Here is a 12,437-nt window from a genome sequence, read left to right on the forward strand (position 1 = left end):
GCCCGATTATTAAGGGAGAACTCAGCCAACGGCAAAAATGACACCCAATCATCCTGGTCAGCGGAAACAAAACATCTCAGATATGTTTCCAAGGTCTGATTGGTTCGTTCGGTCTGGCCATTAGTCTGAGGATGGAAGGCCGAGGAGAAAGATAGGTCAATGCCCATCCTACCACAAAAGGCTCGCCAGAACCTCGAGACAAACTGGGAACCTCTGTCAGAAACAATATTCTCAGGAATGCCATGTAAACGAACCACATGCTGGAAGAACAAAGGCACCAAATCAGAGGAGGAAGGCAATTTAACCAAAGGCACCAGATGGACCATTTTAGAAAAGCGATCACAGACCACCCAAATGACCGACATTTTTTGAGAAACGGGAAGGTCAGAAATGAAATCCATAGAAATATGTGTCCAAGGCCTCTTTGGGACCGGCAAGGGCAAAAGCAACCCACTGGCACGTGAACAGCAGGGCTTAGCCCTAGCACAAATTCCACAGGACTGCACAAAAGCACGCACATCCCGCGACAGAGATGGCCACCAGAAGGATCTAGCAACCAACTCCCTGGTACCAAAGATTCCTGGATGACCGGCCAGCACCGAACAATGAAGTTCAGAGATAACTTTACTAGTCCACCTATCAGGGACGAACAGTTTCTCGGCCGGACAACGATCAGGTTTATTAGCCTGAAATTTCTGCAACACTCTCCGCAAATCAGGGGAGATGGCAGACACAATGACTCCTTCCTTGAGGATACTCGCCGGCTCAGATAACCCCGGAGAGTCGGGCACAAAACTCCTAGACAGAGCATCCGCCTTCACATTTTTAGAGCCCGGAAGGTATGAAATCACAAAATCAAAACGAGCAAAAATTAACGACCAACGGGCCTGTCTAGGATTCAAGCGCTTGGCAGACTCAAGATAAGTAAGGTTCTTATGATCAGTCAAAACCACCACGCGATGCTTAGCACCCTCAAGCCAATGACGCCACTCCTCGAATGCCCACTTCATGGCCAGCAACTCTCGGTTGCCCACATCATAATTACGCTCAGCAGCAGAAAATTTCCTGGAAAAGAAAGTACATGGTTTGAACACTGAGCAACCAGAACCTCTCTGTGACAAAACCGCCCCTGCACCAATCTCAGAAGCATCAACCTCGACCTGGAACGGAAGAGAAACATCAGGTTGACACAACACAGGGGCACAGCAAAAACGACGCTTCAACTCCTGAAAAGCTTCCACGGCAGCAGAAGACCAATTAACCAAATCAGCACCCTTCTTGGTCAAATCGGTCAATGGTCTGGCAATGCTAGAAAAATTACAGATGAAGCGACGATAAAAATTAGCAAAGCCCAGGAATTTCTGCAGACTTTTTAGAGATGTCGGCTGAGTCCAATCCTGGATGGCCTGAACCTTAACCGGATCCATCTCGATAGTAGAAGGGGAAAAGATGAACCCCAAAAATGAAACTTTCTGCACACCGAAGAGACACTTTGATCCCTTCACGAACAAGGAATTAGCACGCAGTACCTGGAAAACCATTCTGACTTGCTTCACATGAGACTCCCAATTATCTGAGAAGATCAAAATGTCATCCAAGTAAACAATCAAGAATTTATCCAGATACTCACGGAAAATGTCATGCATAAAAGACTGAAAAACAGATGGAGCATTGGCAAGTCCGAACGGCATCACCAGATATTCAAAATGACCCTCGGGCGTATTAAATGCCGTTTTCCATTCATCTCCCTGCCTGATTCTCACCAGATTATACGCACCACGAAGATCAATCTTAGTAAACCAACTAGCCCCCTTAATCCGAGCAAACAAGTCAGAAATCAATGGCAAGGGATACTGAAACTTAACAGTGATCTTATTAAGAAGGCGGTAATCAATACACGGTCTTATCGAACCATCCTTCTTGGCTACAAAAAAGAACCCTGCTCCCAATGGTGACGACGATGGGCGAATATGTCCCTTCTCCAGGGACTCCTTCACATAACTGCGCATAGCGGTGTGTTCAGGTACGGACAAATTAAATAAACGACCCTTAGGGAATTTACTACCAGGAATCAAATCGATAGCACAATCACAATTCCTATGCGGAGGTAGGGCATCAGACTTGGACTCTTCAAATACATCCTGAAAGTCCGACAAGAACTCTGGGATGTCAGAAGGAATGGATGACGAAATAGACAAAAATGGAACATCACCATGTACTCCCTGACAACCCCAGCTGGTTACCGACATAGAGTTCCAATCCAATACTGGATTATGGGTTTGTAGCCATGGCAACCCCAACACGACCACATCATGCAAATTATGCAGTACCAGAAAGCGAATAACTTCCTGATGTGCAGGAGCAATGCACATGGTCAGCTGGGCCCAGTACTGAGGCTTATTCTTGGCCAAAGGTGTAGCATCAATTCCTCTCAACGGAATAGGACACCGCAAAGGCTCCAAGAAAAATCCACAACGTTTAGCATAATCCAAATCCATCAGATTCAGGGCAGCGCCTGAATCCACAAACGCCATGACAGAATACGATGACAAAGAGCACATTAAGGTAATGGACAAAAGGAATTTGGACTGTACAGTACCAATAACGGCAGAGCTATCGAACCGCCTAGTGCGTTTAGGACAATTAGAAATAGCATGAGTAGAATCACCACAATAGAAACACAGTCTGTTCAGACGTCTGTGTTCTTGCCGTTCTACTTTAGTCATAGTCCTGTCGCACTGCATAGGCTCAGGTTTACTCTCAGACAATACCGCCAGATGGTGCACAGATTTACGCTCGCGCAAGCGACGACCGATCTGAATGGCCAAGGACATAGACTCATTCAAACCAGCAGGCATAGGAAATCCCACCATTACATCCTTAAGAGCTTCAGAGAGACCCTTTCTGAACAAAGCCGCTAGTGCAGATTCATTCCACAGAGTGAGTACTGACCACTTCCTAAATTTCTGACAATATACTTCTACATCATCCTGACCCTGGCATAAAGCCAGCAGATTTTTCTCAGCCTGATCCACTGAATTAGGCTCATCGTAAAGCAATCCCAGCGCCTGGAAAAATGCATCAACATTACTCAATGCAGAATCTCCTGGTGCAAGAGAAAACGCCCAGTCCTGTGGGTCGCCGCGCAAAAAAGAAATAATAATCAAAACCTGTTGAATAGGATTACCAGAAGAATGAGGTTTCAAGGCCAAAAATAGCTTACAATTATTTCTGAAGCTCAGGAATTTAGTTCTGTCACCAAAAAACAAATCAGGAATCGGAATTCTTGGTTCTAGCATCGATTTCTGATCAATAGTATCTTGAATCTTTTGTACATTTACAACGAGATTATCCAGTGAGGAGCACAGAGCCTGAATATCCATGTCCACAGCTGTGTCCTGAAGCACTCTAATGTCTAGGGGAAAAAAAAGACTGAAGACAGAGCTAAGAAAAAAAAATGCTGTCAGGATTTCTTTTTTCCCTCTATTGGGAATCATTGGTGTGGCTCCTTGTACTGTTATGGCCGGCAATCAGGCAACACAGCGTGCAGTAATCAGCGCACATATAGAGATCTGGCAATAACCAAAAACAATAGGACGAGCTCTGAGACGTGGAATCTCTGTAGACTGCAGTACCTGATCTATCCTCACACAACTATAAGCAGCAGTGGATTGCGCCTATCACTACCCATGCAACTCGGCACCGCCTGAGGAGCCGACCAGCCCGAAGACAGAAACACAAGCCCGACTTACCTCAGAGAAATACCCCAAAGGAATAGGCAGCCCCCCACATATAATGACTGCCAGCAAGATGAAAAGACAAACGTAGAAATGAAATAGATTCAGCAAAGTGAGGCCCGATATTCCAGACAGAGCGAGGACAGCAAAGAGAACCACGCAGTCCACAAAAAACCCTAAAACGAAAACCACGCAAAGGGGCAAAAAGACCCACCGTGCCGAACTAACAGCACGGCGGTGCACCCCTTTGCTTCTCAGAGCTTCCAGCAGAAGTTAATAGCAAGCTGGACAGAAAAAACAGAAAACAAACTAGAAGCACTTATCTAGCAGAGCAGCAGGCCCAAGGAAAGATGCAGTAGCTCAGATCCAACACTGGAACATTGACAAGGAGCAAGGAAGACAGACTCAAGTGGAGCTAAATAGCAAGGCAGCCAACGAGCTCACCAAAACACCTGAGGGAGGAAGCCCAGAGACTGCAATACCACTTGTGACCACAGAAGTGAATTCAGCCACAGAATTCACAACACACCCGACTTTGTGGGCCAAACCCCAGGCTCCATGAACACTGTCTGCAGGTGACACCACTGCTTCTTCCACAGTTTTGCATAGAAGCCAGGTACGGACTGGGGATGAAATTCAGCCCTGGCATTTTAAATCACACAGGCCCATTGTGTCCCCACCCCCTAGCACCAGATGGGAATATATTACTAATATTACCCTGGATGGTGAAAAGCAAGATTTACTACAAGACCAAAATTTCTAATGATACCTGTGGCCTGCTGGGGTAAATGATGGAGTCAGCGACTTTGTGCTCCGTCACAAGTCTTAACAGTATGGATTTCTTGAGAACACAGATTCTGATAACAATGTAGCAGACAAGGCAGCCCACAACCAGACTTGCCCTTCTGGCATTAGCCATAATTGCCAGATGGCCAGTCCGGCCCTGGTAGAAGCCAATCCCCTATCCACCTTGCATGTGAAGATGCCTCTAGCCCTGCAGCTATTGTTGCGCACAGCCAAGCAGCACCATCATCAAGCCCGTCCACGTCCTTGTCCCAGCACTGCCTTCAGTTGACTATACCTCAGTCATTGGAACGCAAGCAGAAATACCCAGCAAACAGTACTAAATTCTAATATTTCTATTCGGCTTGCACTCGAAATGTTGCCTTTTAGGCTTGTTCAGATGGAAGCTTTCTGCAACCTGATGGCGGCGGCTGTCCCAAGGTACTTGGTCCCCAGTCGCCACTATTTGTCCAGGGGTGCAGTACCCTAGCATGTGTCCCACAAAATTACCTGTGCCTTCAACAATGCTGTTACTGGGAAAGTCCACCTAACCAAGGACATGTGGACAAGTGCTTGTTGGTAGGGACGGTACATCTCACTGATGGCACACTGGGCTAACATAGTGGAAGTGGATCAATCAGAAGCTGGAAGCACTGCAGCACTGCCTCAGCCAAGCGGCAACAGGCTGTAGCTAGTCTGCATAGGTAAAGAAGCATTTCATTGCGAAACGCGCATCGGGTGTGGTGGGTCTCCAGGAGCTCTCCGTAGGTAATTATTACATCATATACACTTGTATTTGCTTTAAACTGTGGGTATTTTCTTTATTATCTATTTTCCTCTGCATGTATGTACATGGTCACTTGGCACAAATGTCATGTATTAGGATTTAGTCATTACTATACTTGGAGTGTGCTTCCTGGACAGCCCACCTTCTTTTCCTATGCTGTGGATTTTACTTATCACTGTTTACTCTTTTTAAATATTGTCAATAAAGTATATATGGTTTTTATTGGTATTGTGTGAAGGATGTTTTTCTTGGTGTTTCATAATCTGCATAGGTGACAAACTGCACAATGCAGAAGAGTTGTGGACAGCGCTGAAAGAGCAGTCAGATATTTGGATGACTGTTTTCGCCGTGCAGCGCTGTCCGTTAGCGTTAACCCATTAACGCAATGTGAACCTAGCCTAAGAAACACTAATTTTATAAAGTGTGGACTACACTTTAATATGAGCTTATGTGGCCTACACAACTGTTAAGTAGAGTGTTTGGTGAACGTTACAAACTTTTGGTTTGTTTCGCAGAACAGACACTACAGAGTGAGCTGCACTCACACACAGACCGTGCAGACAGCCGAGAACGGCGCTGCAAGGCCAAGAAAAGCTCCTCTATCTAATCCTAGATGGAAAGCCACGAATAGGATAAATTTCAAAAAATGTGCAGCAGGCTGCACTAATTGCAATAAAGGACAATGGATTCAGCAGTATGAGGCAGTGACGCACCCTGAGCTGACCAAGACAGGCTGTGGCTGTGGACAGACTACAGCGTGAGCTGCACTCACACACAGAGACCTTGCAGACAGCTGTGAACAGCGCTGCAAGGCAAAAGCAAGGTTCTCACACAGCAGAGTGAACCCAAAATGATGGCGGTGACTTTTATAGGGCATCGTGACATCATTTCAGCAGCCAATCACAGCCATGCCAGTATTTACGTGCCCACCATGCAGAACAGGATGTGCCCACACTTCTAGTCATTCCTCATTGGCTGATTTAAATAAAATCGGGACTTTGCATTATGGGAACTTCCGATTCCAGTATCCGATATACTAAAAGTATCGGAACTCGGTATAGGAATTCCGAGACCGAAAATATCGGCCGATACCCGATACTTGTGGTATCGGAATGCTCAACACTAGTTCTGACCCTAAGCAACTCTGGCTTCTCCCCTCTTTTGCTTTGATATTGGTATGTGGCTGACCACCACTGTTGCCGTGCGCGCTGGGTTATGTACGCCATTCTTTCTGTGTTCACTGTGATTGATAGGCTGCTGTACTCCCATACAGTAGCCCTGCCCTGCCCTAGATGCTGTTTAATTGTGCAGCTGTGTCTCAGCCTGTCTCACCCTTTATCTGTGGTGCTGGCTGGGCAGTGTGGAGGTTGGACCTGAAATGTCTGTCTGGACGTAGTCAACCTTATCTGTGCTTGCCCTTTCTGGCACCATGGGAGTGATTCAGAAATGCTTCAGGTACAGTTTGCATTTAATGTGGTCTTGCTTTTAATACATTTAGGAGGCCTTTATGGCACAGCGAATATAAAAAAACGTAGAGTAAGACTGCCCCATTATGAGAATGCCTTGGCGTCGCGGGGTGGCTCAAAGAATTGATCAATTGTTTGCTAAATGTCTCATTTTGAAATACAGTTAGAAATCAATATGTGCATGTGCACTTTATGTATTGCGTTCTGACCATAAGCAGCGCTGGCTTCTCCCCTCTTTTGCTTTGATTATTTATGGTAGCCAGTGAGGGACATAATTACTGTAGGGACCAATCAGGGGACATTAGAATTGCTGTAATATAAGTTACTTTTGAGGATACTGCCTTCCATGGGGGGACAAACAAGAGGTCTTGTTACTGGAGAGGGCAGCACTATTGCTTTATATCTTCATCTGATGTAGTGTATAAGTTAGGAAAAAAGTAAGGAATGTGCTCTAGAAGTGATCAGCTAAAGATAACTGTCATATTTTCTGCAGAGAAAAGTCCTGTATGGAAGAAGTGATGGCGGTGTGCCCAGATAAAGAAGAAAAGCAAAGATGAATGACTTCAACTAGAGAGGTCACTGGAAAGTTGCTGTATTACTTGTGCATGCACAATATACACTATATAGAGAGCTTCTGTGTAAAATGTCTTTGTGATCACTGTATTACCTGTACACTGACACTACTATACAGAACTCATGTGTATACTGTCACTGGTGATCATTGTATAACCTGTATACTGACCCTATACACAGAGAACCAGTTTATAATGTCACCGGTGATCACTGTATTACTTGTACACTGACACTATATACAGAGCTCCTGTGCATAATGTCACTGTTGATTCATGTATAATCTGTACATTATACACAGCTCTCCTGTGTATAATATCATTGGTGATCACTGTATCTAGGATAAAAGTTCCCTGTCAGGGATAAAAGTTCCCCTTCTGGTCCAATGGTCAGATTCCATTGATCAATAAATTATCACCTACATATAAGTTATGATAGTTGATGTGCAGGAGCCTATAGGCGATGCTCCACTATAACAGGGATAATGGATAACAGGTATTTGCATATAGCTGTAGTGGGCCCCTAGAGTCAATTCCTCCTGTAGACGCCAAACATGCCAGTCAGACCCTGGTTGGCTGCGTTCACATTAGCATCTTTGGGCGCAGCGTCGTAGACGGATACCGACGCATGCGTCATGCACCCCTATCTTTAACATGGGGGGCGCATGGACATGCGCTGGTATGCATTGTCAAGCATTGTACGACGCATGCGTCATTTGGGCGCACCAGACAGGGCGCGGCCGACGCTACATGTTGCATTTTTCCTGCACCAAATTTCCGGTAAACGCATGCAACGCACTTGCGTCGTAAATGCGCTAAAAAAACACATTAGTGTCTATGTAAAACGCATAGGGCGCAGGTGCCTGGGTTGACCCGCGTTGTTCGACACATGCGCCTTTTGAGTAAAAAACAGTGTCTAGACAGTAACAAGAGTATAAAAAGCAATAGCCAAGGCAAAATCCAACTCCATACTCATGTAGATACTCTCCATGGGACGCTCCATCTTGATGCTGGAAACACAAGCAAAATGGGAGGAATTCATCTCTGCAAGGGTATATATACACAAATTCCATTGGTGGTCTTTCTCTTTATAGTGTCTAGCCACTTTTTTGGGCGTTTTTATCTTCAATTGTGTCAAGATTAGAATAATAACATTTTAGGACAACGCATGTGTCAAAAAACGCTGCGTTGTGTATGCGGTTTGACATGCGTTTTGGGTTGCGTCAACGACGCTGCGCCCAAAGACGCTAATGTGAACGCAGCCGTTGACATAGCAAACTTTTCTGCCAAGATTTTAGCCTTTGATCCAGGTGAGCTACAACAAAAAGTTCTTTATTTATATGAAATTTACTTTCCAACTGTGAATATAACAGTAAAAAGAATCAAAACCCTGGATCCTTGTCCCATGCCTAGTAATCTAGAACACTTATCAATATAAGTTATAATATTTTCAGGTATAAAGCAGCACCCCATTCTGGGGCAGAGTCCCACATTGCTTCTACAGTATAAACGCCGCTGTCACAAATGCACCGTCCATGAGTAAGGGCTCAATCACACCAGGGATTTTTCTTCTATGCTGAAAACATTGTGAGCTTCATCAGTGTATTTGATCCGTGTCATCAGACTTTGGTCAGTGTCGGTTTTTACCATCAGTTTGGTCAATTGTATATCAATTGTTTTCACACAAAAAAGTTGTCTGTTTCTGAAGTTTCTATCAAGCAGTCTGTGAAAAACACACAGCACGTAGATGGCAGAAGTGCTGTCTGATTTTTTTTTTTTCTCGGATTCACAGACTTTCACGGGACAGTTTATATCGCGACAGTACCAGTCGTAACTTGCATTGTTTAAGATTATTGTACTTGTCTTTATTATGTACACCCCTCCTCACATGTAAAGCGCCATGGAATAAATGGCCATATAATAGTAAATAATATTAATATCCGACATTCGGATCAATATTGGACAAGTTTTGTGCTGATCACTTGGTCTGAGGACAACCCCACAGACTATCATAGGTACGAGAGCTGTCTGAAAAAACATAAAATAGGACTCGCACAAGAAAAACGGATGTCTGAATGAGCCCTCCAGATGAGAAGTAGCGAGCACTCATCTGACTGCAAGAAGGAGCATTACAAACTGAGTCATCATAGAAGAACTATTTAAAGAACCTATTTATAGGGAAACCATTTCCCTGCAGATGTTATAAAACAAATACTGTACCTGAGAATTTCGGATCATTGCACACTTTTCTCTCTACGCCTTTGCTAATTTCACATAACTATAAAAAGTTGCCCATGGATTGCTTTTTCACAGGTTTAAATAGGCTTCATTTTGATAAATGTTCCTGCACACAAAGGTCCAGTGGTTGCATGGCCAGTAATTTATATAATAGTCAGACTCACATGTAAAATGCACAGCTATAGTTCAGTGTTACACAGAGGTCATTTACCAGCTAAGGCTCTGCTCACACTTCCATTTTGACTTTACGCTTGTCTGTTCTGTTTATAAGTAGGGAATATGTTTGGAATCGGTTGCTGACTTTGCCATATTTGTGCCACTTGGGTATTTTATTTGTGCCGAATGATCGGTTCCAAACATATTTTGTAATTTTCCATACTCCCGTTGACTCCAATGACATTCAGCTGTGTTCGGAGAATATTGCAACAACAATATTCACCGCTGATCGTAATCGGAACCGAACTTTGGAAGCTCAACTCTATTTATAAGAGCAAATGTAGTAATGTCAGAAACAGATCCATTGTATAAACAGTGCATATGGAAGGATAGGGGCTGAATTGATTAGAACAGGGACCACCTTGGTTCCATTTTGTGTCAATACGTAAAGCAGAAAACGAAGGTTCTGCATGCTGCGGTTTTATTTCTGGCATAAAAGCATCCACAAAATGCAAAACTGAACTCATAATTAGCAGTAATGACCCTTTGCTTCCTTTTGGATCAGTTATGTGATGGTTCTGTTTGACATTTTTTTTCCTCAAACTGAAACAGACAAATGGAATGTCAAAATAAAAGTCTGAACTATGCCTAAAAGGCAGTGTATCACAAAAAATAATCAAGAACTATATAATGTAAGCCTGCAAGGGCAGGTCCTCTCCCCTCTGTATCAGTCTGTCATTGTTAGTTTTGGTTACTGTAAGTGATATTGTATTTTGATGTAACCCTGTCTAATGTACAGCACAATGGAATTAATGGTGCTATATAAATAATATAAAATAAATAAAATAATAATAACTGTAAACCAAAATAACAGTCTACAGAATAATGAAAAGTTAGTTTTAAGGAAAAAAAAATCATAGCAATATATTTGAGAAAAAGTACAGCACAGCTGAAGAGTATTCCATTCACAGCAAATTGGCTCCCTCTAGAGTATTTCACAAGAATTGCGCTGCAGGTTTGTCAATGAAATGGACATTTTACTCCTGTCACTTATTCACACAGGCTGCCTATTCATAACTATATGAACCTATACCTATAGTAGATATTTACTGAGATTTTAATCTACTTAATAGTAATATAGTTCAGACAATAAATGTAGGGATCATTTTTAGCAAGTAAATGATCTCTATGATATATAAACTACATTATAATTCAGAAATTATGTGTACATCTATCTATTTATCCATCTGTCTATGTCATTACTTGTCAGGCAAGTTGTGCGGTTTTAAAAAGTCACTAAATATATTGCAGCTCTTATTCTCATTCCAGAAGTTAACAGTAGTGACAAAAATCATTCATTATTGATTATGCACAGTGCACACATCAATAAATGCCACTGTTGATATTAAGAATTTTATAAATATCAAAATATCTTACCTGAGCCTTTACAAGGAATTCTTTGAATGCAACCACCATCCCCAATATTAAGTAGCTCCAATATGTAGCCATCTGCCGGATTTACAGAAGCCTCAGATTGCTCACAATATAAAACACGAGTTAACATTCCATACTTGGGAAATGTCACAATCTTTTTGTAGACCCATGAAGTCCAATGATCCCTTCCCACTCAGAATCCTTAAGAAGAGATTGCCTCCCAACTTTATCTGGTGTGGATGACACCATGTAGCAGCTGAGTCCTGGTGCCCTCCTCTTTGCTGACAGCCATGCCCTTCATATCCTCCCTGGGCATGTTTTAGCTGTTAGAATGGGTAATGCATCTGCATACAGCAGTAGAATCAGGAGAGCAGCATAATCAAAGAAGAAATGGGAGTTCAGCTCTTCCTTTACCAGCAGCTTAATACCAAGCCAGGCGAGAGCTGACTGCAGTAGAATGGAAGCTCAGAGCATGATGCCCTATGTGATCCTGTGCAGCCGTCATCTCATGTCATCGTTATTCTGCGAATTCCTCAGAGCTAGCTGTGAATCAATATCACAAGTGAGCCAGGTGCCAGCTTAAGACCTATTGAATTTACCTTATTTACATTCTGCTTTTAATTCAGAGTTTAAAAGAATATATTGATTCAGTTATGGATTTTAAGTATCATCACTGACGGACGTGAACTCTTCTTCATAATAAGGATTTTCATCACCATACCCGTCTTATTGCCATCTTATGTCACACAAAGTTCCCTGATAACATTGCAGATGAATCACTATAGTATCCTCAGGAGCTAAACAAGAGTCACAACAAGGCAGCATGAGAAAGGGAACTAAAGCCAGAACGTCGCACATCTGCTGCTTGTAGGGAAAATTAAAATGAACCCAGCCTATTTTGACCTTAACCCCTTCATAACCCAGCCTATTTTGACCTTAATGACCTGGCCGTTTTTTTGCAATTCTGACCAGTGTCCCTTTATGAGGTAATAACTCAGGAACGCTTCAACAGATCCTAGCGGTTCTGAGACTGTTTTTTCTTGACATATTGGGCTTCATGTTAGTGGTAAATTTAGGTCAATAAATTCAGCGTTTATTTGTGATAAAAACGGAAATTTGGCGAAAATTTTGAAAATTTCGCAATTTTCACATTTTGAATTTTTATTCTGTTAAACCAGAGAGTTATGTGACACAAAATAGTTAATAAATAACATTTCCCACATGTATATTTTACATCAGCACAATGTTGGAAACAATTTTTTTTTTT

General features: G+C 42.9%; 1 protein-coding gene across 1 annotated transcript in view; it reads right to left on the reverse strand.

Annotated features, from left to right (window-relative positions):
* The window catches only part of PTH2R (parathyroid hormone 2 receptor), a 1,239,906-nt gene extending 1,228,223 nt beyond the window's left edge, over positions 1 to 11,683 (reverse strand). Inside the window, exon 1 of the mRNA XM_069733763.1 lies at positions 11,174 to 11,683. Within this exon, the coding sequence (XP_069589864.1) occupies positions 11,174 to 11,245 (72 nt within the window). The 5' untranslated portion in view covers positions 11,246 to 11,683. The remainder of the gene's footprint in view (positions 1 to 11,173) is intronic.
* Positions 11,684 to 12,437: the final 754 nt, after the last annotated feature.

This window comes from Ranitomeya imitator, chromosome 7, assembly GCF_032444005.1.
Source record: "Ranitomeya imitator isolate aRanImi1 chromosome 7, aRanImi1.pri, whole genome shotgun sequence".
NCBI classification, from domain to species: Eukaryota; Metazoa; Chordata; class Amphibia; order Anura; family Dendrobatidae; genus Ranitomeya; species Ranitomeya imitator.